Here is a 27,717-nt window from a genome sequence, read left to right on the forward strand (position 1 = left end):
GAAAAAGAATTTCAGGTTTTGCTTTGATGGGAAACGCTGATGAATCTGCCTCTGGTTCCACATGTCTGCAGACAGAACTTAACTAAAAATAAGTGTTGAAATCAGTATCACTATGTCTTGCTAAGCAAAACCCTCCCCCTAATAGGCAACTTTTCTTCCTCCTATAGTCTAAATGAACTTTATAAATGTGATCAGGCTAGCCAACAAATAAATAGCCTTTGTAGAGAAATAACCTTCAATGGTATTAGCTGAAGGAGCATCAGTTACAGCTGGGCTGGGTATAGGGAAGCCACCTCCCTTTCCTCCATGGATATATTAGATTAGCATCTCTCAGCAGGGCATAGATTGCTTTAGAGGGGCTGGAGAGGGCTCAGCAGGTAAGAGCACTTACCGCTCTTGCAGAGGATCTGGGTTTGGTTCCTACACCCACATGTTGGCTCCTAATCCTCTATAACTCCAGTTCTGGGGGATCCAGGTCCTGTTCTGGCCTCCATCAGCACCAAGCACACTGGTGCAGAGCACTCACAGACATGGAGCCAAAACACTTCCACCCGTAAAACAAGACTTTAAAATACTGTGTTAGAGCAGTGTGGATTAAGCCACGGCCTCATGATTCTGGGCTCTACCACTGAGCTACCCCCTGCCCTGAGAGGCATTTCCAACTATCATTCTCAGAGACAGGCCTAGGAAAGTAAATGAAACACAGAGTTGTGCATCCTTCCTAGGACAGTGCAGTAGACACAGCAAAGGGAAGGTGATGGCAGCTGAGGGGTCCTCGCTGACGTCATCATCAAGTGATAAACTCAGAGTACTGGTGGCGCATTCACAATCCAAAATCTGAAATACTCCAAGAACCCAAAACTTTTTCACTTTATTTTTTTTCACAGTAGAGATCAACACCCCAGGGCTTGTGAGCACAAAGCCCCCATTCCACAACTGAGCGCTATCTCCCACTGCAGGCCCCTGGCCTTATGGGATATAAATCACAGTTGTGATGCACACGTGTGGCTGGGGCGGGAGCTCAGGACTGTGTAATGCCTGCCTCACACAGATGAAGCCCTGGGCTCAATCCCTAGTGCTGCCAAATGCAGGCACACTAAATACACTGTAAGCCCAGGTGTGGTGGCGCCCAGGTGTGGTGGTGCCCAGGTGTGGTGGTGCCCAGGTGTGGTGGCGCCCAGGTGTGGTGGCGCCCAGGTGTGGTGGTGCCCAGGTGTGGTGGCACCCAGGTGTGGTGGTACACACACCTCTGATCCCAGCACTTGGGGGTGGGAAAGGGGTGGGCACAGGTAGAAGCAGTATGATCTTTGAGACCGGTCTGGTCTACACAGAGTTCCAACTCTGTATACTTGCTACACAGTGAGACTCTGTCTTTTTGCTTTTTTTTTTTTTAATGTATAAAATTGCCTTGTGGGTATCTGTATAAGATATACACAGACATACATGAGCTTCATATTTAGACATGACTCCCATTCCTATTTGTTTTGTATTCAAGCAAACATCCAAAGATCTGAAAAAAAAAAAAAAATTCCAAAATCTGCAACACTTCCAGTCCTAAGCATTCCAGATTGGTGAGACTCAGATGGTATTATCTTTTTCTCTGCCCTGTCACAGTGTGGGAACTATGCGCCTAACAATTAAGAAAGTTCAATGGGTCCACTGGCAGGTTCTTCCTTCTCTTGTGCGACCTAGACACTGATGTGTCTTATCACTGATGGTGAACATAAGGTAGTAAGTTGGAGAACAGGTTTCAAATAGCCACCAAAGGTCACGTTTTCCCTAGAAATAGAGACTTTAGAAGAAGCAGCAAGTCTAGGGACAGAAAAGGCAGCAGGTGGTTGGGGGGGTGGGTGGCGGGCGGGGGAACCAGTGACTCTACCTGATGTGATGAGCAAGCCAGGACGAGGAGTAAAGGGCTGCGTCTGCGGATGGGTGGACACCCAGCCCTGGAACATCACGCTTGGGAAGGGGTGGGCTGCATGCCTGCCTCGGTCTGCATGTGCTCTTCAGGGAACCATAAGGCGACTGCTCCATTCTGCCCAGTAAATTCCCCTGTGGTCCTCTCCTCTCCCTTTTCACTTTTCTCTGGGCTTCCATATATTAGAAGAAATACACAGCCAACCTTACAGCTGTCCACTCAACTGGACTCACACCCCGGCTTGACTCACATTTGATTTCCTCCATTAGTTTTGGCTTCTTCATGACAATGTGATCAATGGCTGGTTGTCTGCCAGCCCAAAGCTTCTTATGCGGGTGCAGTTGACTTGATTATTTAAACTGCAGATCTCTCTGTCCCTTTACCTGTTTTCTGCTCAACAGGCAGAAAGACGATCTTTATCCCACAGAGTTTAACTCCACAACCAGGAAGTCTAGATAACAGCGAGCTTGCGTCTCATGACAAGCACTGGGTATGATAGCGGAATCTCAGCATTTGGGAGGTAGAGGCAGGAGGGTCAGGTGAGTTCCAGGCCGGCTTGACATGCAAAATGAATTCTAGATCAGCTTGGGATACATGAAACCATGTCCAAACAACAACAACAACAAAAACCAAACACACACGCACGCACGCACGCACGCACGCGCGCGCACACACACACACACACACACACACACACACGCACACACACCACAAAAAAAAAAAGAGGAGGGGAGGAGAGGGGAGGGAGGAAGGGAAGGGGAAATGGAGAAAAAGTTGCTCTGTGCTGGGATTGAAGCGCAGTGGTAAAGTGTGTCCCGGATGTGCAAGCCACCGGATTCAGTCCCTGGCACAAGAGAGAAGACGGCAAGACAGAGTAAGCGAGCACGAGAGACAGTGAGCATGCTCGAGAGAGGACGAGAGAGGAGGGTGTCGTACTGAGGGCCATGAGTGGAGAAGCTTTTACACGACAGCTGATTCGCCAACGACTCACATGGGTCCCAGAAACTGGGTATGGCGTGTCCAGCACCCTGATGCTGGTGGTGGCTACAGGGTACGTGCATCTCTAAAAACTCAAGAAGGCCACCCTTGAATGGGTGCATTTTATCTTAGGTAAATTATACCTTTAAAAAGTTGGGTTTAAACTCTGTTATCAGGACCTAATTACTCAGGTTAGGGCAAGTCAGTTCCATTAACGCCTTTCAATTCTGTTTAAACTGCCTACATTGTAGCTGCCCATTAATCCTCATACAGAACATAAAACTTGAAAAAAAAAAAAAAAGAACAAAAATGCCAATGTTGTTGAGGTAAGGCGAGTTCTCTAGTTTTCACAAGCTGTGATCATCTGCTGGCCCGAAAAGGTGGCCTAATGAATCTTCTCTGTGGTTCTGGAAAGTTGACATCATCGGCTGAGGGTGTGGTTCACTGTACATTATTCTATACTACAGAAAAATGGTAAAATAATGGAAACAATAAATAGTACATTACTGAGTGAGCCACTGGGGTAAAGTACAAGGAAAACAGATGTATGAAAACCACGGAAAATGTCAGTTATTCTAAGAAATAAAATATGGGAGGTGCTGCTCCATAGCGATACGGCGATGCTGCTTTCTCAAGGGAAGAAGTGAACAGAAGCAAGCGGAGATGGTACTTAGGTAAACACTGCATGCAGACAGGGACACTACGTCGGCACAGCTTCAGGTCTGCCTTGAGTTTATCCCATCCAATTGTGTTTTAGAATCCTAAAAAGCAGAGGGACAGCCACCAAAGTGCTTGTGTCCTAAATGGAAGGCCACAGGCTTCCAAGGAGTCTGGATTATGAATTAAATTCTTAATTTGCAATTAAATACTTAATTTGTTATTAAGTATTTCCCCTAATACTTCTTAATGTTGTTTTGGATATATCTAAGTCATGCTGAAGCTTTAGCTATTTAGACAAATGTAACTTGGTGATAAAGAAATGTCACGTGCCGAATGTATGGTGGTATGCTCTGAGGATGATCCCAGTTCCTGGGAGGCCAACGGAGGATTATACATTTAAGGATAGTGTAGGCAATTTAGTGAGACTCTGTCAGAAGTTAAAAATAAATAAATAAATAAATAATTAAAAAGAACTCACAAGCAGAATGCTTGCATAGTACCCACCAGCTCTAGATTCAGTCTCTAGTACTGAAAAAGAAAGGGAGGAGGGGAGGGGAGAGGAGGAGGGGAGGGGAAAGGAAGGGAGGAAAAGGAAGAGGAGGAGGAGGAGGAGGAGGAGGAGGAGGAGGAGGAGGAGGAGGAAGAAGAAGAAGAAGAAGAAGAAGAAGAAGAAGAAGAAGAAGAAGAAGAAGAAGAAGAAGGAGAAGAAATGTTTTCACCAAAGACAAGCATATAAACCATCTGAAAGTTGACTCTCCAAGAAGAGAGATTTCAAATATGAAACTTAAATGTGGGAAGAATAGAGCTCTTGTCTCTTGTCCTGTCTCCAACAGGCCATTTCAATAGCCAGCGCTTCAGCAATTATTGAGAGAACCCAGACTTCAAACGCAGAAACTGGTTTCTGGTCTTTACAAAATTTCACATAGCTTTCACTGAGTCAAAAGTTCCATTCTCTTTTTAGCAGCAGGAAAGGGGGAAAATATTACAAGTGACTCAAAACAAAGCAATCTAACCGTGCTTCGTTAGCGGCCGTTTCCAGGGTAACTCAAGATGCCTGTGATGCTAACCCTCCTGACTGACCCAGCATCGGGCTGGGCCTTGTTCGTTTATTTTAGAATCATCTGTATAATAACAGATACATTCATTTTAGTATTAACTTTAAATTAATGTAATAACCACAAAGTCAACAAATTAAAAGGTACTGATTTGGGCCCAGAGAAATGGCTCAGCAGGTTAAGGCTCCTGTTTCCAAGCCTGACGTCTATGTTTAATCCCTAGAATCCACATGGTGTAAGCTGTCCTCTGACCTCCACAGGTGTGCCATGTGCACCTTCTTCCAGGCGCGCACACACACACACACACACACACACATATCAATTAATGTAATTTTTTGGTTTTTTTTGTTTGTTTGTTTGTTTGTTTGTTTGTTTGGTTTTTCGAGACCAGTTTTCTCTGTGTAGCTTTGGTGCCTGTCCTGGATCTCATTTTATAGGCCAGGCTGGCCTCGAACTCACAGAGATCCACCTGTCTCTGCCTCCCGAGTACTGGGATTAAAGGTGTGTGCCACCAACCTCTCAGCCAATTAAGGTAATTTTTTTAAGTACTAGTTTGGCACAAGGTTAAAATTTTGTACCTACAAAGGTAGAAAAACAGAATTGGAGCTAAAATGTAAACCATCAATGTTAACTCATGAAAATTATGTGTATTTTCTCATTTCCTCTAAGGTGGCCCCACATAGCAACTTGAGTATACCTGGGAAACAGACTAGTGTGCCCGTTCAGAGTTGGTTTCTGATTTTCTTTTTCACTAAACGGATATATATTTTGACAAAGTAAGTATTCGAGATTGTGGAGCATGGTTTTGACAGTGAGCAAATCCCAAAGTTCTGAGGACTAGCTACAGGAACAGGATGAAGAAGGCACTCAAGCTGGCCACGGTAGGGCACACCTGTACGTCAGCATTGGGGAGGACCAGGAGTACAAGGTTGGTCTTGGCTATATAGTAAGTTCAAGGCCAGCCTGGGCTATGTGAGACCCTGTCTCAAAAAGGAGTGGGAGGAGGAGGGAGGGGTAAGGAAGGAGGAGGGAGAGGATGGAATGAAAGGGAAGAGGAAGAGGAAGGAGAAGAGGGGAAGAGAGAGGAAAGAAAAGCGGGTGGAAAGGTAAGGAGTGGGGAAGATGGGGAAGAAAACACAGGACAGATGGGGACACACACACACGCACATACATATACACACACACATACATATACACACACACATACACACACACACATACACACACATACATATACACACACACATACACACACACGCACATACATATACACACATACACACACAAACACACACATATACACACACACATACACACACACATATACACACATACACACATGCATACATACACACACAAACACACACACATACACACACACATATACACACACAAACACACACACACACATACACACACACACACACACACACACACAGAGTCTTGTAAGGGGTCAAGCATGACAATCTGTGCATGAACAAAAAAGGAGAGGATGACTAATAAAAGAAGCATCCGTGACATCACTCTAGACACATGCCATGCCCGGCGGTTTCCACAGGGGCCAGGCACAGAGTCACCCGGGGGATCCTCTCACCTGATAACTGTGAGAAGTTACTTCAAAGAATTTTTGTTCCTATCATTGCTGCTTCTGTGTCATCCCTCTGCCTCAGGGCTCTGGTTCTCATGTCACTAAAACAGCTAACACAAGCCACCAGCACCTCAGCTGACTGGACGTTGCAGGTGCCGGCACAGTGAACAGAAGCCGCGCACCCAAGGTCACCCAGCTTTAGCAAGGTCAAGTTCCAAGAGTCACACCTCGGTGGGCAACACGGTCCTGGCTAGCGTTCCGACACTGTTTCACTAGAAGCAACAGAAAACCCCAAACAGTCCGGCAGGACCCAGTCCGGCAGGACCCAGTCCGGCTTGGCGGGGGCGGGGCTCCCTGTGGTATGAGTACTTTCTCAGAAGCACACTAGTCTGAGGAGAAAGGTTTGTCAAAAGGAGATGCTAACAGAAGCATGAGAGAAAACTTGGTCCGGAATTGTGGTTCAGGCTCAAGGCCTACACACTGTTAATACCTCCAGGCTGTACAGAGCAGCCATTTCCAGAGCTTAGGAAAGGAGTTATGCATCCCACTGGTAAACATTACTACACATCAACCATGGAAGGCATTAAAGTGTTGACAGTCTGCTGATGAAACTGTATTTTGTCTCCAACCTTTATTTCCTAAGTTTTCAAAGGTGTCATGATTATAATGAGAACAAATGACATTAAAAACAAAGTTACTTACGCTATAAAAAAAAATTTAAAAAAAAAAAGGATAGGTGCCATTCATTTCCTTTGCACAGGCAGATGTTAGCTGTGAGCTCCTGAAAAGCCATTCAGGCATCATCGGGTTTAAGCATAATTAATAATAATAATAATAAATAATAATAGACTGGAGTCTTCTATATATAGTTTAGAAAGGGAAAATATACTTAGCATGTGTGAAGCCACGCTTTAATTCAAAACTTTCCCAACAACAACAGAACCAGAATCATTTCATCTACTGCTCTGTCATTTGAAAAGTGCTGGGAATGAGGGGAGACAGAGAGACCTCAACCCACACTGAACTGCCCAGAAAAGACGGGAAACCAAATTTGTTCAGGTGGAGAGAAACAATCAAAGACTTCCTAACAAAGGCTACAGGTGCCAGGAGCCAAGACACCTGCTTACTCATCTCCCAGGGCGCGAGGCACCCAGCATCCAGGCTGCCCTGGCCACCACCTCCCAGAGCTCGATCTCAGTGTGGTTTCCTGCTCTCAGGCAGCGCCAGGCTTCTGCCCTCCTGCTGTGACCTCCAGCCATGGGATGCTGCTCATGTTTCATAACCACTGCAGGATGTATCACCAGCAACTTACTGGCAAGGGGCTTGTGAAATAAATGTAAAACTTCTCTGGATCAGCTCTGTCACGTACTAATGAAGGCTAGATAACGTCTACCAATGGCTTCCTTAAAAATACAAACAGATTCTAAGTTCTCCTTGCAGCATGCCACTCTCATGTGACTTCCATGCCAGCGTACCCTTTTGGACCACATGTTGAGAATTTCCCACAATGCTGAGAATACCCTGGGGGACGATGAATCCAGGAACATCACTAGCACGCACGCTCCAGACAGGAGCATAAAGCTTTGGCAAGCTTGTTTTGCAAGCACAATATGCAGCATAGACCCAAATGCCACTTAGGAACTGTAAGGTGAGAGGTGCCCAGGGATGCCCTCGTCCCCCAGGAGGAGGATGGTAGCAGGCATGACATTCGCAGGCCATGACTCCAGGTGGAGCATACTAAACATGCTGACAGTCTTTCTTTCCTCTCAACTCCTTCCTCTCTTTCTCTCTCTTCCCACAAGGGAGGCTCACAGGAATGCCCAAGCCAAAAAGATGTAGTCTCAGCCCCATCAAATCTGAGACCACATACCACCCCTAGGTCAGAAGACATCATCGACGTGGGCATTCCTGGAAATGAATTCCTAGTTTCGTGACTTTGCCTAGAGCTCAATTCTCTCCCATTAGTTCCTGTATAAGCCTCAGGCTGGGGCTGCCATGTAGGCTCTGAAATCGGTAAACCTTTACAATGCGAACTCTTGCCGAACACTGGGTGACCTTTTAGCTGGAATCACCATCATTTATGTCACGGAGTGCTAAGCAGTGTCAACTTCTGCCTGTCAGCCCAAAGCAGGGCCTGTCAGCGGCATCAGACTCTAGAGCTCCATTTGTACCGCCATGTTCCAGCTAGCTCAGTGGTGGAGGGCTGGCCAAGCAGGCACACAGCACCACAGCCAATCCCCAGCACCACAGACAGCTTAAGGAAGCTACCAGCCTTCCATCCTGCTATGATCCCCAAAGCCACACAAGAGCAGAGTCTGTTATTATGTAATAATGGAACGCAGAAATCAGAGGCTTCCCAAGGCCACCCTAGAGTGCATTGCCACAAGTCACATGACAGGCAGTCTGAGGCTCACTCCACCACAGACCTGTGGTCCTGGGCACTCCATCTCACAGCATCTAGGAAAGGCTCCTGCCATGCACAGGCATGTACCTATGGCTAGGAGAAGGGACAGCAGAAGGCCCCTGGCCGGCCGGGGTTCTTCTCTCACAGAGCGGGCTATTGTCTTTTATTCAAAGGCAACAGGGCTTGGCCATGTGGCTGGAGGAGGGGCGCAGTGATGCCCAAATGAAGGGGTGCATGGAGTTTTAGTGGCTCTACCTATCGGTTCATGGCTCCGACGCAACCTACTGTTGATCTGACTAGAAGGAATTCAGCAAAGAGGCTTGGGGGACAGGTTCCCTGTCACTAACCTTCAAAGATCCAAATGTGTAAGTCAGAGGTTACAGTTCGATTGATTTTTTTTTTTAACCAGTCATCGAAGCAGACAGACTGCTATCATCGAAGCAGACAGACATAAGCTATCAAACTCATTTATTTCCAGACCACCACTGGCTCGCCTCTCAGAATCCGGCCACGCAAACAAACGCATGCACTCCGTGTCATGCTCGATACGGTTCCTGACAGGCTCTGCTTAGCCGCTAAGTAGTAAGGATAATTGGACAAGTTCCAGGCTTTCTCTTTTTGATTGGAAACCCAAGGTGACCTGAGGTATAGCACAGATGCCTTTCCCTGTTCGGCTGCAGGACCAGACACAACTCAACCTCACCTCCCAGAGGCCAGCCTGCTGCTGCCTCTGGATGGCAACTCTGAGGATAGGCTGGGAAGTCTACAGCATCACGGCCCAGGCCTCTTCTCTCTCTTAATTATTCTTCATTCCGTGGTCTGCCTTCTACCCTCTGTCCCAGTTCCCCATCATGCTATTTCTTTGTTCTCAAGGTGAGACTGAGGAGGGGCGGCTCAGTGAGAGAAAGGAGAGGCAAAGTGAATTAAAGAGCCAGACATCTGTCCTATCAGTTAGGCTTCTACTGCTGTGATAAACCTAAGACCAAAAGCAGCATGGGGACGAAAGGGGTTATTTCTGTTTACAGCTTTAAGTTCATCATGAAGGAAGTCAGGGCAGGAACCTGGAGGCAGGAGCTGAGGCAGAGGCCATGGAGAAAGACTGCTTATTGGCTTGTTCCTCGTGGCTTGCTCAGCCTGCTTTCTTATACAACCCGGGTGTATAAAATGGTGTATAAAGCCTAAAGGAGGCGCCTCCCCCAGTGGGCTGGACTCTCCCACATCAATCACTAATCAAGAAAATGCACCATAGTCTTGCCTTCAGGCCAATCTGATGGAGGCATCTTCTCAGCTGAGGTTCCCTCCTCCCAGATGACCCCAGCTTGTGTCAAGTTGACGAAAACGAACAAAACAGGCCAGTGCACCTGTGCTCTTCATTCACAAAACCAGTCAGTCTGAAAACAGCCAAGACAACGCACGTGGCCCAGAGGGAAGGGAGGCCGTAACATGCATGGATTGAGTACTCCGCACACCAGCCAGGCTGTGGGACACCCGAATTTCCCCTCCACCTCCCTCCACAGCTTGGGTGCAGCACCCCCATGTCCCAGCTTCATTCTTGATGCACCCACATTTCCTCAAGAACACTTCCTTCTGGCAGGTATTCATGCCCAGATTCTAGCTACAAATTCACCTAAGTGAACGACTGCCAACTGCCTAAGATACAGGAGTGCCCATAAATAAGGCGGGTCCCTCTCCACAAACACACTGTGCCCTGTCTGGAGGAAGCAGTGTGTTTATCAGACGAGAAGGGCAATGTGCCTGATCACAGACCAGATAGAAGTCCTTAAAATGCATGCTGTAGGCTAAAGAGAGGCTCAGTGGTTAAGCCAAGGGGACCCAACGTACCGGCACTCAGTCAATATATTCATATATATATATATATATATATAATTAAAAATAATAAAACATTTTTGGGGTTGGGGATTTAGCTCAGTGGTAGAGGGCTTGCCTAGAAGGCCCTGGGTTCGGGCCTCAGCTCTGAAAAAAAAAATTTTTTTTTTTAATGCATGCTTTATTTACATAAAAGGTCATCAGAAAACCACAAGACTTATGGATAAACTTGTGAGATTCTCTTTATTCACCCTAACCCTTATTTTGAGGCAAGGTCGATGCGTGGCCTAAACTGCCCTGAACTGGCAGCAACTTCCCTGCCTTAGTTTCCCAAGTGCTAGGATTATAGGAGCAGGCCACACTACACTTCACTGAGGCTTTCTCTCACTTTTTTTTAATTGCTATTTTTAGGTACTAGAGAACTTCTTTTCTTAAACCTAAAATGAATAAGAAGCCACCGGAGAAGCAAAGCCAGGTTAGCGACCCTCACGTGTCCCCGGGTAGTAAAAATAAAACCGTCCACACTCTGTGCCTCACGAGCCCACCTCACAGCCCTCAACTGTCTATACTTCCATTACTCCGCTTAGCTGTAGAAACTGAGGCACTGGGAGTCACGTTAGGGTTCCGTCCTGGATTTTCCTGCTAGATCATGGCACAATCAGACTCAAAGAAGCAGCCTGTCTCCCAAGTCCACACTTCTGGACCCAGATGTGTTCAACATGCCTCCAGCGGCATGTGGCAAGAATGACTGAATGTGGTCCAACTCAGAACTGTAAAGCTGCTTTTTCTGTATGACTATTTTCTCTAACTATTGTGCAGTTCTCAAGGGTTAAATCTGCAGGTGACAGCCTTGCCACACAAGGACAAAAGCTCGGACCTGCCTCTAGGGTCTAGGCTAACACACACCTGAGGGCACTGCATAATGCTGGTCTTACATCTCACTGATCTCCACACAAAAACACCTTAAAAGACGAACAAGGAGTTTCTCTTCATCCAGGGTAAAAGCTGCGGCTCAGATGCGGATTAAGTGGCTCTAATTTGAACATCTGAAATCCAAATATTCCAAAACACAAAACTTGAGCGGCGATGTCCCAACTAGAAAATTCCACACCTGACCTCATGTGACAGGTCACAGGCAAATCACATGTGCACTGAAAATAGTGCATGAAGTTAGCTGCAGGCTGTGTGTATAAAGTGTAGCATAAACAAATGAATATAGAGCTTAGACCTGGGCCTCATCCCCGTGATGCCTCAGTATGTGGCATAAACACTCTGCAGTTCAGCAAAGTCAGAAGGCTGAAATAATTCTAGTCCCAAGCATTTTCATCAAGGGATGTCCAACCTGTCCATGGGTAGCTTACAATAATTTAATTTTTAAAAAATTCTGCTTAGGGGCTGGAGAGAGGGCTCAGCAGTTAAGAGCACTGGCTGCTCTTCCAGAGGACCCGAGTTCAATTCCCAGCACCTGCTGGGCAGCTCACAACTGTTTATAACTCCAGTCGAGGGAATCCAACCCTGTCATATAGACATACATGCAGGCAAAACACCAATATACATAAAATCAAAATAAATTTAAAAAATCTGCTTAGGCTAATTTTGCAAATGATGGATTAGTTCAATACAATGAATTACAAATAGAAAGACATAGCCTGCCACTTAGAAAATCCACAGTCAGATTGGAGAGATGGCTAGGTGGGTAGAGGTACTCACGGCCAGGCCTGATGCCCATGGTTCAATCCCTCAAATGGAGAGAGAACAGACTCCCCCAGACTGCCCTCTGTATGCATGCAGTGATATGGCCACATACACACAAAAATAAACAAGCAAATGTAAAATATTAGAAAAAAATTCAACATAGACCAGAATAAAGGCACTCCATGGTCTACTTTTTTTTTTTTTTTTTTAACCTAAGCTGGCCTCCAATTTCTGGATTCCAGCAATCCTCCTGTCTCAGCCTCCTGAGTAGCTAGGACTACAGACACTTGCTACCACACCCTACTGGTCAACGTTTTAAGGGAGTGAAATTCTATAACAATGTGTCCTGCAATGGCCTGAAGGACCCACAGAACCCAAGAAACTCAAATTTTTGCTGGTCAATAAAGTAGACATCAGGGAACTCCAACTGCAGACCACTGCCCAGGGCCACCTATACTAATGTTCCCTTCAGTATCCAGGAAGGGAGAAAATGAACGTGTTAAATTTTTCAATAAAAAGGAGCCAGGCATAGTGGCTCCTTTTGGATTGTTTAGGATAACAGTAGACCGACAATTCTGGAAAATGCATCTCCACTGTGTAACTCATGACAAAAATGTAGACTGGTAAATACTAACCTGACCATCAAAGCCAGCAATACTTCAAGGTGCCAAGACAACTTTGAAAACAAGCACTACCATGCTAAAGTTTCCTATTTGCTCTCTCTTTGTAACTCTATAGGAAGACTTCAGACCTTTACACTGGATCCATCCATGCTGCTTAATTGAACACCACCTTCTTGATAAGCCCACCCTACCACCACTCTTCTCTCCCACCCCCTTTTGAAAGTGATGGCCTCAAGTGGAGGAATTTCTGAGGACCTTCCTCTGTGTCGACACATTACCATGAAGTCATTCTACCATCCCATTCCGGCTGGCACCGTGAGTCCCGCGCTCTAGGTAACGGCATAAATAGAGGTGGTTAAAGGTAGAAAATGAAAAAGGAAGACGACACCAAAGCCCGAGCCCATTTAAAGCCTCTCACCACCACCTCAGCTAGAAATCTTTTAAGACAGCATTTTTAAATGTATGTATATATGCTGTTGTGTATCTGTGTGTATATGTGCATGTGTGTGCAGGTGTCTGCAGAGGCCAGAAGAGGGAGTCAAATTACTTAGAGCCAGAGTCACAAGTAGTTGTGAGCCATTCACTGCAGATACAGGGAATGGAACTCTGGTCTTTTGCAAGAACAGCAAATATTTTTTTTTAATTTTTATTAATTTTTTCAAAGATTTACTTTTTTTTATCTTTTTTATTTAAGAGTTCTTTTTTCACATTAGATACCAACCACAGTTCCCTCTCCCCCTGCTGCTCCCACCCACCCTCCATCTTTCCTCCACCCAACCTCCTATCCAGTCTTCAGAGAGGGTAAGGCCTCCCATGGGGAGTCAAGGAAGTCCACCATATCAAGGTGAGGCAGGACCAAGCCTTTCTCTGCTGCATCAAGGCTGAGCAAGGCATCCCCCTCCCTGGGGGAATCCTAAAAGCCAGTTCATACACAAAGGATAAATCCTGGTCCCACTGCCAGTGGCCCCATAAATTGCCCAAGTCACACAACTGTCACCCACATTCAGAGGGCCTAGTTCGGTCCCATGCAGGTTCCCCAGCTATCAGTCCAGAGTCAGTGTGTGGTGGTATTCTAATTGTACTGAAATGTGATTTTGATTGTATGTTAATAAATAAAGTTGCCCGGGGGTCAGAGCTATTAGAGCCATAGCAAGAGTGTGGCGGTGGTGGCACACGCCTTTAATCCCAGCAATTGGTAGAAGAGCTAGGTAGATCTCTATGTGTTCAGGGATACAGCCAGCATTGGAGACATACACCTTTAAGACCTGGGGGGGCTGTACATACAGACAGTGACGAGGCAGTCACCTGTTTGGGTTTGCAACCAATGAGAAGGCAGAACAAAAAGACTATGAAAAGACGTACACACAGGAAGTAGCTCTCTTTCGGAGAGCTAGGACCACTGCAGGAGGAAGGGTGAGATTTTAGCTCTGAGCTCTGACCTCTTGGCTTTCTCTTTTACATTGGTTCTGTGTTTCTTATTTAATAAGATGGTTGGTTACATCTACAGTCAGTGAGCTCCCATTAGCTCAGGTCTCTGTGGGTTTCCCCATCATGATCTTGTCCCCTTTGCTCATATAATCTCTCCTCCTTTGCTTCAACTGGACTCCGGGAGCTCCAACCAGTGCTTAGCTGTGGATCTCTGCATCTGCTTCCATTATGTACGTGTGCACGTCTGTACGGGAGTATGTACATGTGTGTAGGTACCCAAGGAAGTCAGAAGTATCAGACTCCATTGAAGCCAGAGTTCCAGGTGGTTGTGAGCTGCCTAAAGTGGGTCTTGGAAAACCAAACTTGGATCATCTGGAAGAGGGGTCCATGTTCTTCACCACTGACGCCACTTCAGCTCCTCCTAGTTTTTATTTATGTACACGTGCATATGTCTATATGAGAATATGCCACCTGTATATATTTTCCCCAAGAGGAAACTTGGATCCGTTGATCCCTTGGAACTGGAGTCATAGGTACTCTGGACGATTAGCAAGCGCTCATAACCGCTGAGCTGTCTCTGCAGCCCTCAGCTACAGATCTTTAAACATTCCCCATCGAGCTGAGCGAGTAAGATGGGTGGGTACAGAGAGCGTCAATTGTGAACTATTTCATTAAACTCCAGATTAGAATGTAAAATGTTTTTAAAGGCTTGTTTACCTTTTTCAACAAACTACAGAGAGCTCCGTGGCTGCACCCAGAGCGCAGGATAAATCTATCTGTAAAAGTATTCAAAACAGAAGGCCTGCATAGCTCACCATCCGTCAGCCACCCTGCTTATCCTCTGAGTCTCTCAGCTTGAGGGATGTGCATGTCTGTGGTTGCGGGTTATGGGTGTGCAGTCTAGGGAGTGTCTCTCAGAGCCAGCACGAAAAGCCGGCTGCAAAGGGCAAAGCTTCCCTTTTCCCAAAAGCTTCCTTCCACTTCCAAAAAAAAAAAAAGAAAGAAAGGAAGGCCCAGAACTTGCTTCCTCCCTCACAGAATGGTAAACAGATGCCTTCCTTGAGCCTGACAGCAGGAATGCTCCTCACACCTACAGACCAGACTCATAAGGGCCACAGGAAACAACCTCCATCCTGCTCATAGAAGAGGACAAAGGCTTCTAATTCCAGCTCACAGGAAGTAGAGGCAATAAGCTCTGGAGTTCAAGCTAGCCTTGACTACAGAGAGCTCAAGGCTAGCTCTGGCTACATGAGACCCTGTCCAAAACAAACAACAAAAAAAGGAGTAAGTATTTAAACCAGAGTAGAAGCGCGGACACACACACACACACACACACACACACACACACACACACACACACACACAGAGTTTATCCCATAAGAGAAGACAGTAAGTACTTGTGGGCGTTACTCCTCTGCTCTTTGGCTGAGATCCAGTGTAGAAATATTAGGGATAAACTAGAGGTTAATAGGGTTATAACAAAATCCTCAGAAACAAAATAAGCCGGGGTTGTTGAAAGCATGGACTGCTCTTGCAGAGGATCCCCGTTTCACTACCAGCACCCACATCCATCGGCTCACAACCTCCTATAACTCCAGATCCAGGGGATCTGAGGTCCTCTTCTGGCCTCCTCAGGTGCCTGCACTCCAAGTGCACAGACCACCCACCACACACATACACATACTATTAAAAACTAAAAACAAACAGAAAGTGACTTTTTTTTTTCTTTTTACAAAACAGGAGTTGGGCATGGTGGCCTGAACTTTTAATCTTAGCACTTAGGAGGCAGAGGCAGACAGATCTCTGTGAGTTCAAGACCAGCCTGGTCTATACAGTAAATTTCAGGCCAGCCAGAGCTACAAGACCTTGTTCTGGGGGGAGGGGGAGGATGACTCACCATCCAGCCAGAGCAAGTGAGCGGCCCAAGGAAGCTTTATGCTAACAGTCTGAGAACATCATTTAGTATACCCTATATAATGTTCTATACCTTACGAAACAGCCACACACATACACACGCACCTACACATCTCATTAGAAGGTTCAGATCCAATGGTTTTTCTAATGTCCTACAGGCACACGGGAAAGCCATCATCTCTCTAGCAAGAAAGGAGACAGATGCAGCATCTGCAAGCGCCCCAGGCCCCCGGCCAGCCAGACGATAAGAACCTGGGTGTCTGCAGCCAGTGCTGTTTTCTTTCACTTGACACCTTCAAGCCTCAGCTACTGCTCACCGGCTGAGCCTCCCGCCCGTGGCCTCCCTGTCCGCCTCAGGACTCCGGACACGCTAACAAGACGTAAATTCAAAGGCAGCCCCATTTCAGCCGCCATGTCTGCTGCCTACTCCATCTGACTTGGTTCTCTATTTAAATACCTTACAGGGACAAATCCAGATGTTAGAAGTTGGAAAACCACAACCAACGTGACCTTACAGATGATCTAGTCCAGACTTAAATGGTACCAATGAAGGAACTTCGAGGCAAAAGTGGCCCATCGGTGGCTAGCTCAGAGATACAGATCATAGCAGCAGCGGTACTAGGCAGCACCCAGAATTCTCACTTCACCACAGGGCAGATCTGACCCGTGGTCCCCAACTGGGAATACCAGAGAAGGCCAGAGAAGCAGGGAACTGGGGCCCACGAGTCTGAACCTGGAAAAAGAACCTGTGTCTTCCCACAAGTCATCATCCAGCAGGTTCACGGCACCCAGGAGACTTTACTGAGTCCATCCATCCCTTTTCTCCCCAACTCAAGGTAAACAGCGACTGAGGGGTGCAGTCAGACACACCTGGCTGGAGAGTCCTTGGGTTGTAAAACCGGGCTTAAAGCGTGGCTTGTTAAACTAGGCTAATCGTTTACAACAGTGGCTACTCATGAGAAGCAAGCCTTAAGCTTGTGAGTTCAGAGAAGTGCAATTTAACTAGGCATTTGTGATTAGAGGTAGTTGCTGCAGCTACTAACTCCCTTGGACATTCAACTAGTTGAGCTTGGGATGGCTACTCCCCAGTCACAGTAACTACAGAATCCATGGATGCAACAGCATGGCTGTTTCAGTCTGCTAGAAAAAGGTTTGTTAAACGGTGGTCACTGGAATACCTGGGAAGCCTTGTTAAAAGAAGTGTCCGAGGTAAATTATTGCTCACTGTGCTGGCTTGTTTTCTGCCAACTTGACACAAGCTAGAGTCATCTGAGAGGCGGGAGGTCAACTGAGAAAAAGCCCCCGTTATAATCAGGCTGGAGGCAAGCCTGTAGGGCACTTTCTTAATTACTGATTGATGTGGGAGGGCTCAGCTCCTTGTGGGTGGCCACCCCTGGGCTGGTGGGTCCTGGGTTCTGTAAGCAATCCAGCTGAGTAAGCAAGCCATGAGGAGCAAGCCAGTAAGCAGCACTCCTCCATGGCCTCTGCATCAGCTCCTGCCTCCAGGTTCCTGCCCTGACTGCCTTCAAAGATGGAGAGTAAATGAAATAAACCCTTTCCTCCCCAAGTTGCTTTTGGTCATGGAGGTTAATCACAGCCAAAGTAACCCTAACTAAGACACTCAATGTAGCCAAAATCTCAGCAGGTAGGACCAGGCATGTATTTGCAAGCACCCCAGGGTATAGTGTGCAGTCACGGTTAAGAACCATTGTCTTGGAGCTAAAGAAAGGGCTCAGCTGTTAAAAGGGCTCAGCTGCTCTTCTAGACAACCTGCGTTTGATTCCCAGCATCCACACAGTGGATCACAAGCGTCTCTAACTCCAGTTCCAGGGCATCTGAAAGCCTCTTCTGGCATTCTTGCATCCTGCATGTACATGGTGCACAGCACACATGTGTGCAGGCAAAACTCCCAAATACATAAAGCAATAAAATATTTTTTAAAAATCTATTAATCCACATTACCCAGTACAGTCCCTACGTGCCACACAGAGCTGCTTAAGCTCACAAAAATTAAACCAAGTTTAAAGTTCAGTTCCTCAGTTACACTAACCCCATCTCAAGGGCTTCCTAATCATGTAAGTCTAGTGGATAGTGGGACACAGAACATTTCTGTTCTCCAGGAAATTTCACTAAGCAGTGCTTTAATAGATTTTGTGGGGTTTTTGGTTTTTTTTTTTCTTTAACTGAAGCTCCTAAAGCAAGGTTCAGAGCAGGCAGCAAGCATGGGGTCACCTGGGAACTGGTCGGAAACTCACTCATCTGTGGCTCTAAAGATCATCGACTTTTAGCTTCATTATAATGAAAAAGATAATATGTGGTATATCGTGTCTCTAAGATGGGTATTTGTGTTAGCAAGCTTGAAAAAAAAATCCCCTCCAATTTCTTTATTATTTGTGTGTGTGTGTGCGTGTGCATGTGCGTGTGCGTGTGCGTGTGTGTGTGTGTGTGTGTGTGTGTGTGTGTGTCACAAGAGTGGGGGGGGGACAGTAAGCGCTCTTAAGACCTGAGCCACCTCACCAGCCCCTATCCTATGCCTTTCAGTTAAGAGGTTACTGCTATTTATACAATCACTAAGAGAAACAACCATAAGTTCTAAAAATATGGAAATGGCTAAAAAGAGTGAAATGCAACAAGCTATTTAATTATCAAATTGAAAACTGTGAAAGCCATGTAGCAGGAAAATGAAATGAAATCATCACAAAATTGTAACTGAAAATATTCATGTCGAAGAAGCAAGGATAAAGGCAGAATGGCTGACTTGTTAGGTTGTGACTTTTTCTTTCTTCTATTATGCTCTATGTAAAGCCAAAGATATTTGAGTACTGAAGCGATTCTGTAGAAACACATGAATGTGCTTTAATATGAAAAGCCACGGTAAGGATAGTCTGGAAAATAACTCTACTTTATCCACGACTTTGAACAACCAGTCTCATGGTAACATGGTATCATCCCTGGATATAATCACGAAGGGGATGGGACTACAACTCTCATTCTTGTACTCTGATGTTATTAGAGTAAGTCAGCCACTAAAAGGCCAATACCTGAGACATGGGAGTTGGTAAGAAGGAATCCAGTTTACCGAAGAGCCGGCAATCTTGAGAAGAAAGGAGCTCAGTGTGAGAGCTCCATCTTGGGGGACTGATGGGGCAAAGAGGGCTCGTGTGGCCAGAGAAATGAGAAGCAGGGCAGGAAGGAAGGCTACATGTTGCAATTTACTAGTGGAGATTTAGGAAGTGGTGCCTGGCCAGTAGAAGTAGGTGGCTGGGGGTGGGGCTTTGAAAGTCAGAGCCCGCCCCCTCGGCCTGCTGCCCTCTGGCATACATTCCTGCTGTCGGGATCTCTGCCATGCCTTGCTCGCCACATGAGCTGAAACCTTCAGAAACTGTTACACAATATAAACATTTTCTCACTTGGGTTGTTCCCCCCAGGTATTTTGTTCATAGCAACACACAAAAGTGATTAGCACAAGCTAGGTGGGTTCGAAGGAATCCGGCTTCTTCCGGGGCTGGCCAACTTGCCCTGAGTTCTCTGAATCTGAAGACAAAGTTAGCTGTTAACATTTTCACCGTTTAGGTGGGGCTTCCATTTAGAATTTAGAATTGAGAGTGCCAGGCCAAAGAGGGCAGAAGGATCAGGGAGGGTGACAGCTTCCAAGAAGGGCAAACGGAAGAATACTCTCAGGACTCCAAGGAGAAAGACCAGTCCTGAGAGTCTGCATGACCATCCCACTTTCCCTTCTGAACCTTAAATCAACAAGTCCAAGAATTACTTCTTTTTCCAAAGGAAATTTTGGAGAAAGATATGAAAACCTGACTCTCTGTCTGCTGCTGTCTTGAGTGGTAATGCCATTCAAACTAATTTTCGAAGAGGAATTTCTTTTTATATTTCTCAAGTGTAGATTTCCTGAAAGATTTTATAGTATGATCTTCCTTTAAAAGACAATTGATGAATCTCACAGGTCAGCCCTGTTTGTTTCTTTATTTAAAATTAGTTTTAATTTTATTTTTAGGGAGGTTCTTGTGTAACCCAGGCTGTGTAGGGAAGGATGGCTTTAAACGCTTAATCCTCCGGCCTCCACCTCCAGAGCCCGGTAATTATAGGCATGTATCACCACCCCTAGCTAAATCAACTCTTGATTGTTTGAAAATGTTTGCATACAAACTTCAGCACCGTTTCCTTATTGACCACTCTGGTCGGTTCTAGTTAATTTCTCACACTGTTGAGATACAAAGAGATCTGAGTGTTTCTGTGTGTCTTGGCCATTGAGAAACAACTAGTCTGTTTCCTTTGCAGAAAATGTTCTGGAAACAGCTTTAAATTCTAAACACGTAAACACCACCTCTGCTCTGGCTCCCAGGAAGATCTGGGGAAAGGCAGCTTTGGTTCTATAATTCTGAGAAACGTTGTTGTCTCTGAGATGCCTACAATTAGGGTTAATTTATTGCTGTAAATTTTCTTTAATTTATGTGAGTGCATGGCATGTGAAATTTTTACTGACAGTTGAAAACAATCCAAGTTTCTGATTTATCTCTCCATTTTTATTTATTTATTTTTTTTGAGACAGGGTTTTTTCTGTGTAGCTTTGGAGCCTGTCCTGGAACTCACTCTGTAGCCCAGGCTGGCCTTGAACTCAGAGATCCGCCTGCCTCTGCCTCCCGAAGACTGGGATTAAAGGCGTGTGCCACCACCGCCCGGCTTATCTCTCCATTTTGCCAGAAGCGGCTGACTGGTAGGTAGAACAGTACACTAGCCAGCTTGGTGCCACTCTGATTATCTTAGGGTCTTTTTTCCCCCCTTACAGCCCAATAGGCATACACCTCTCACTTAAATTAACAAGGATAAAACAATTTCTTCGTGAAATTTTTTGCAATAGTAATACAAAAACAAGATTAAAAGGGGGGTTTTCTTCCCTAGCATTTTGTCCTAAGCACAACTAATGATCCTCACGAATGGGAGTGACTGGAAGCTCTGCAAAGCAGCTGCCGTGCTCCCCGGGAGCCTTTACCTATGCTCTCAGTGAAGGGGGGAGGGGGCGGTAAGCAAAGCTCTGAAGAGTGAATAACCACACCAGCAGAGAGAATTTACAAAATGCTTTCTGAGTGCTAGGAATGAAGAAGCTGAGCACTGACAACAAAGACAAAGGCCACGTCCTTGTCCCACAGACACCAGAGTCCAGATGAGGCAAAGCTGCTGTGTAGCTAAGATGTCTTTGACATAAGGGACCAGAACAAACAAAATGTCGCACTGTGGAGGAGGGGGCAGACTGCACGGAGCAAATGATCATTAGCATCCTCAGACAGGAAAAGACCACAAGCAAACAAGACGATGTTTTAAAAAATAGACCCAAAAAGCTGATCTTGGAAATCAAATATGTAATGGCAGAAAAGAAAAAAAAAAAATGAGCGTTAAGTTTTGGAAGACAAGCAGAAGAAATTTCCCAGAAGGCAGTGCAAAAGTCTTAGCACTCTGAAGGCAGGAGAAGCATGAGTTCAAAGCCAACTGGTCTTTACAATGAGTTCTAAGCCAGCCTGAGCCACACAGCAAGACCAAAAAAAAAAGGGGGGGGGAGAGAGGGGGTGTCGAGAAACAGTATAAAATTAAACAAATAAAAATCAGAGTCCACAATCTTACTAAACTATGTTTTCTTTCTCAGACTGGACGTTTGTGACTTACTAGTGAGTTGTGAAAAAGGCTCAATAGTCCTGAGCACCATTTTTAAATGAATTAGAACAGAAAATCAGATGGGCACTGCACATGATTAAGAGTGTCCTTCCATGAGCCCTGACAATTACACATACTCACAGGTTCATAATATAAATTCTAGTGTGAAGTGTGAGGGAGGCAGCATTGGGGATCGAACCCAGTGTGGGGCTGCACAAATGCTAAGCAAGGGCCCCACCACCGAGGCCACATCCCCAGCCATTATTTTGATGATTTTTGAGGCAGGCAGTCTTAGACCTGGCTGGCAGGGAACTCACGCTGTAATCCACAACCGCCTCCCACTCAAGGTGACCCTCTACCTTGGCCTCCTGGGTGCTGGAATCACAGTTAACAACCACCAGACCGAGTTCCCCCAAATAATTTTTAAATCACTTTAAGCCAGATGATAATTGCTTTTAGTCTTCTTTGATTTCAATGAACCTTATTTTAAAACAAATTAGACATGTTGACAGCTGGTGGAAATATTACATTGTCATTCTCCTCCAGACTCCACTATCAGGCAAGAAGAATGTGCCCTCCTGGACTAGCGAAACCTAAATTCACCTTGCACTCATATAACCAACTCGTAATAAAGCCAGAGAGAGAGAGAGAGAAACAACACAAAATAGACCAGAACTCGGGTCCTCAAAATGACTTCATAATGTGGAACCCTACTGACTCTTAGGGACCTGTCTTGCTAATTTTGTATGGCTGTCAATAATACTTAAAATTTCTTCACAGAGGAACCATTCTGGAAACATGCATCATATGATGGGTGAACTGGAACACACTGTAGTTGGCTAAGAAGCGTTCATGCATTTTCCACGGTCCACTGTGCACTTTGCAATATGGAAGACTGGGTAAGAAATGAACAATGTCGACGCTCCCTTACTAAGAGCCTGCCGATGTTCTCCCCAGTTTGCCTTTTTTTTTTTTGACAGAATCTTATCATTAACCCTTACTAGCCTAGAACTCACTATATAAACCAGGCTAGCCTCAAACTCACAAAGATCTCCCTGCCTCTGCTTTCCAAGAGCTGGGATCAAAGTCCCAGTCAGACTGCCCTTTTTCCTTTTCAGCTAGGAATAGACATGAACATCACTATGATGCTTCACTTCCAATTTACTGACATAAAATTATAACAACATCTCAGAAATGTGTTTTATTATATTAAATGCTGATAGCTGTAAGAATCAGATCCCTATCCCAACGACCTATATCTTTAAAACTACTACTATCATCCAGGGTAGATGTAAAAACAAATGAATCTTCCTATACTGATATTAAAAGACCTAAAAACATTTCTTTAAATATAGAGAAGCAAGCTACATGCTTCTGTGTGTATGTACAGATATAGTCCTATACTTTCAGAAAAATGAATCATAAGTAAGTGAGAAAAGAGCCAGACATGGTAGCATAGGCCTGTAATCCAGCACGTGGGAAACAAAGGCAGAAGATTGAGCGTTCAAGGACAGCCTCCACAAATTAGCATGGTCAAGACTAGCGTGAGCTACATGAGACCCTGTCTCATAAAAACCAAAATGAATAAAATAAAATAAATAGCGTAAGAGGGTGGGAAGGTAAGGATGGTACCAGCAGAGCTGAGAAGATTCTGCCTAGCATATTTCACCCAATGGATAAACTGGGGATTCTCATTCAATCCCCACCCAAGGCAAATCCCCTTGCCAGGGCATCCCACTCCTCACCCTATATCCTACACAGAGAACTGCCCAGAAGAAATCTGCAGGAATACTTTTTCCTTCATGAAGGACTTTGGCCTCATCTTGCAAAGTGAACCTGCATAAGAGCAGAGCAGCCTGATGGCAGCTACCTCAGCAGGCTGCCTACCTTGGGTGGCAACTACAGCCCTTGTCACATGGCAGCTGTTATGTGTCGGGGCTGTGTGGGGACCTGGGCACAAGGAGAAGCCGTTGCACAGTCCCTGTCCTCAGGGAGTGCACAGCAAGACAGGAGCAGAGAACTGACAGATAATACAGTGTACACACACACACAAACACACACCTCTGCAGTCACCACAGTGCATGGAAAACATTTTCCTCTTTTTTTCCCACAACTCGCAATGGTGAGGCCTCCTGCGCCAAGCCTGGTACGGGCAGGAACTTTGTATAAGTCTTAGCACTACAGAAGGATGAATGGTCTGAAAGGCCAGCTAAGGACCTGCCCCCATGCAGAGTTATAATGCTGGAATTTCAGCATCAAACCAAACATCTTTGGCCTGAGAAGTCCTCTGATCTTTTGGTCTCCCCTAATGCTATCCCCTCCTAAAAGAAAGGTATGAAAGTGAAGCCTGTTCATTTTCCTAGAAGTCAATGTATTTATTCTCCCTTGTCCTTACTGGTAAGAGTGAAAACTTTGACCCGGTCATTCGGAGCTTCTATGAATGCATGGGTAATCTTTTGCAACTTCAGAAAAACGCTACTTCTCAACCTGACAACAAGTTGCCAATATTTATGGAAGGACTTCTTACACTTCAAACCTGGGAATTCCCGGAAGATTTAATTACATTCTCAGTATTCTACCCACTCACCCTTGTCCTGGCCTGAGCTCTATCCAAGGGGGGGGGGGGAGGATCGACAGACGTGAATTGCAAATATACCATAAAGCACAGATGTGATTCCCAAGCCACAGCCCAAGGGAGGAATGGTTTCTATTTTTAAATGCACTGTTGCTTTAAGGGGAAGTTCCTGGAAGAAATACGAAACCAGCTGCAGAGTGGACATCCAAATGCACTTGGTGTCTTCATTCGGCAAAGACAGTCATCCTGACCTGAACAGAGCCCCGCTGTGCTGTGTTATCTCAGTAAGCACCTGGGCAGACTCAGAGATGGCCCATCTGCCACACAAAAAAATCGAACCTGCCAGTCCAGAACAATAGAGCACCTCACAGTTCCATGCAATTCTTAGAGCTCCAGATAAGGGTCTACCCAAGTAAGCATGCCCATGGATAAATGCCCAGATCATACTCTACAAATCTTCACTTCAAAGATCTAATACAGTGGCCCTAAGAATGACCAAGTGATATTTTAGCATTTACCACCAGGTACCCAGAGCTATCAATTCTCTTCAAATTCCACAAAACTAAGCCTTTTTCTATTCACAAATGATGAGGCTTGGTTTCACTCAACAGTAGATGACAGTAGCATTCCTTAGGGTTTAAGAGCGGCCAGAAGAGCCGATGACAGCGGTTGGCAGTACATGCCCAGCATGGATCTGGGCTCCATCCCCAGCACCTCAGAATGAATGGATGAGCGGACGAATGAATGAACGAACACATTCACTCACTCACACACATATACACACAAACAAACACATTCATGGTTGAAAATATTTAAAGAATAGGGATGAGTGATAACTGGGTACCAAGCCATAAAGTGAAATTGAAGCCTTAGCTTCCTAAAAGAAAATAAAATAGTCCACCTGTTCCCCAGGCTGCCTTGAAGAATCAGAGCCAAAGGAATAGTCTTCTGAAATAATATAACAAGATCCAGTTTTGAAAAAAAAAAAAGATATATGATAGAGGCATCTATTAAACCTATAAATACTTTACTCAACAAATTTATTTATGCCCACCATAAAATATTCCACCTACACTACTATCCATATGTCTAAATGTACTGTAAATATTTTAACGTGTCTAAAAATACTGTCCAAGGATACATCCATTTCTATAAAAGTATTTGACACATCTTAAAAATAACTTAGCCATTAAATGTCACTATAAGAATCTCCAGGGAAAAGCAGAATGTTTGCAAAGTGAATGAAACACGCTAGGCTCAACACTAAAAGCAAAGAATGAATCCCCAATCTTCTCCCTCATAACAGTCTTACCCCAAATTTAGCAAGGCTGGGCTGTAACGCAGCTCCATTATAGAAGGAAGCAGCTGCCTCGGTTAGCAATAAAGTAACAACCCCTACTTCACAGTCTGTCTGAAGGAAACTCTGAAGAGCAAAATTCACTCATTATGTAGCGCATCAATCAACAGGTGACTTTCAGAGACAAACTCATATTCATTTCTAAGCTGAATTTGAATCTCGGTTTTCTTTTCTATTTTTACAAGCTCCTACAATGCCATACTAAATAAATTCCAACCTATTTCTTCTCAGGGGCTTACCAGAAAAATGCCAAATATTCACATTATTTTAGGGCATTTTCCCATACCATTGCATGGAACACAGAAGAATTAATAAGGATCCCACAGTTACGACTTTTCAAATGCAAATGCCTTGCCATCTAGAAAATGCAGTCCCCTTCTATACATCCCCCATCCCTGCGTCTAAATAGCTCCAGATCAGGGCTCTATTTGTTTTCCTTGAAAATCAAAATCCTTGCATTAATTTCAGACACCATCTCAACTCACCGCCTCCAACAACCTAAAGATTTTTAAAAGACCTAGTCTTCCTTGTACCCGGGTGTTTAATTTATCGGATCCCGTCCCCCCCCCCCATTTCACATACAACATCCCTAAGCAGTTCTGCTAAAGGGGGCAAATAAGCCAGCGTAAGAATCGCAGGCGCTAGACTCCATCAATAAGACCTTGGGTTGGTCATTTGCATGCTTCAGACATCGGTTTTACTATCTGTAAAATGTGGCCTGTTCTACACATCTCCAGGGCTCCATTCGGTCCCTTCACGTTCTGGGATCCTGGAAGTCAGGAGTGCTGACTCTGGCCAGGGTTCCCTGCCTAGGGGACACCGCTCGGGATGAGAGGGGACAAGAAGAGAGGGACACGAAGAGAGGGACACAGAGAGAGGAGGGGACCCTGCACTTGCAACCGCTTCTCATATGAGCGTGGGACAAACTTGAAGCCACCCTTGCTAACAATGGGAGAGCGCACTCGGGTTTTCCTGGCTCAAACTTGGCAGGAGCCGGCGGGGTGGGATTTACCTTTCTCCCTGCTTGGTGTTGGAAGGAGGAGGGTGCAGGACCGTCTGGTTCCCTTCCATCTCCACCACGCACTTGGTGTTCAGTTCCAGCTCTGAAAGCACAGGGGCAGGGAGACGTTGCAAAGTGGATCATCGGCGACCGCAGCCGGCTCGCGTGGCTCCGTCCCGGCAGGCAAGGAGACGGCGCCCCGGGCACATAGTGGCCGCGGCCGGAGCCTGGGCGCCGCCTCCACCCGGGGCCACGCCGGGCCACCCCGGTGTCCCCGACCCCCGCCGCCCAGCAGTTTGCAAAGTTGCATTCCCCCACCCCCGCCCTCGGCCGGAGCAGAAATGCAAAAGGAGCTGGGGAAAGCCGCTCACCTCTTCGGTTCATGGGCCGGACCCGGACGGCAACTTTTACCTTCGTATCCGACATGTTGGCGGCGCCCTGCTCCGCCCGACGCGGCCCCTTCAAGCGCCGCGCCGCCGCCGCCGCAGCCGCAGCCGCGCGCCCCCCGAGCGCGGCCGCCGCCGCTCCGCCGAGAGCTCCGAGACGCAGCGCCGAGGCGCGCGGGCCATCCCGGGGGAGCGCGACGCGGGGCACGGCCGGACCCGGGGAGGGGCGGGCGCGGGGCGGGGCGCGGCAGCGGGAGGAGGCCGCGGGCCCAGGCGCCGCTCTAGCCGCTCGGGCCGGGCCGTGCGCGCAGCACCGCGGCCCCTCGCGGCCACCGGGAGCCGGGCAGCGTCGCCATCTTCAGCCCTGGGGGCCGCGCCCGGGATGTAAGGCCGCTGCAAACGCGAGCTGGGAGCCGGGCAGGGGCGATTTACACAGGCGATCGGCCCCGGGCTCCGGGCCCCTGGGACCCGGAAAGGGGCGTTTTACAAAGGCGATCGGCCCCGGGCTCCTGGGACCCGGGAAGGGGCGTTTTACAAAGGCGATCGGCCCCGGGCTCTGGGCAACTGGGACCCGGGAAGGGGCGCCCTGCAAAGGCGATCGGCCTTGGGCTCTGAGCAGCTGGGCCTGGAGAAGAGTACCGTTGCTTT

At 46.4% G+C, this 27,717-nt stretch overlaps 1 protein-coding gene across 8 annotated transcripts in view; it reads right to left on the reverse strand.

Moving 5' to 3' along the window:
- The window catches only part of Kif13a (kinesin family member 13A), a 191,285-nt gene extending 164,026 nt beyond the window's left edge, over window positions 1-27,259 (reverse strand). For 4 of the 8 annotated variants that reach the window (XM_015991218.3, XM_015991214.3, XM_042278419.2 and 1 more), the window contains exons 1-2: window positions 27,055-27,236; window positions 26,696-26,786 (exon numbers count right to left, since the gene is read on the reverse strand). In XM_015991218.3, the coding sequence (XP_015846704.1) occupies window positions 26,696-26,786; window positions 27,055-27,109 (146 nt within the window). In that variant the 5' untranslated portion in view covers window positions 27,110-27,236. Of the gene's footprint in view, window positions 1-26,695; window positions 26,787-27,054 lie in introns of all 8 variants that reach the window. The other 4 variants (XM_006972846.4, XM_006972848.4, XM_042278418.2 and 1 more) reach the window with 3 other exon arrangements.
- Between the last annotated feature and the right edge of the window lie 458 nt (window positions 27,260-27,717).

The sequence above is a fragment of the Peromyscus maniculatus genome, chromosome 5 (assembly GCF_049852395.1).
Source record: "Peromyscus maniculatus bairdii isolate BWxNUB_F1_BW_parent chromosome 5, HU_Pman_BW_mat_3.1, whole genome shotgun sequence".
NCBI lineage: Eukaryota > Metazoa > Chordata > Mammalia > Rodentia > Cricetidae > Peromyscus > Peromyscus maniculatus.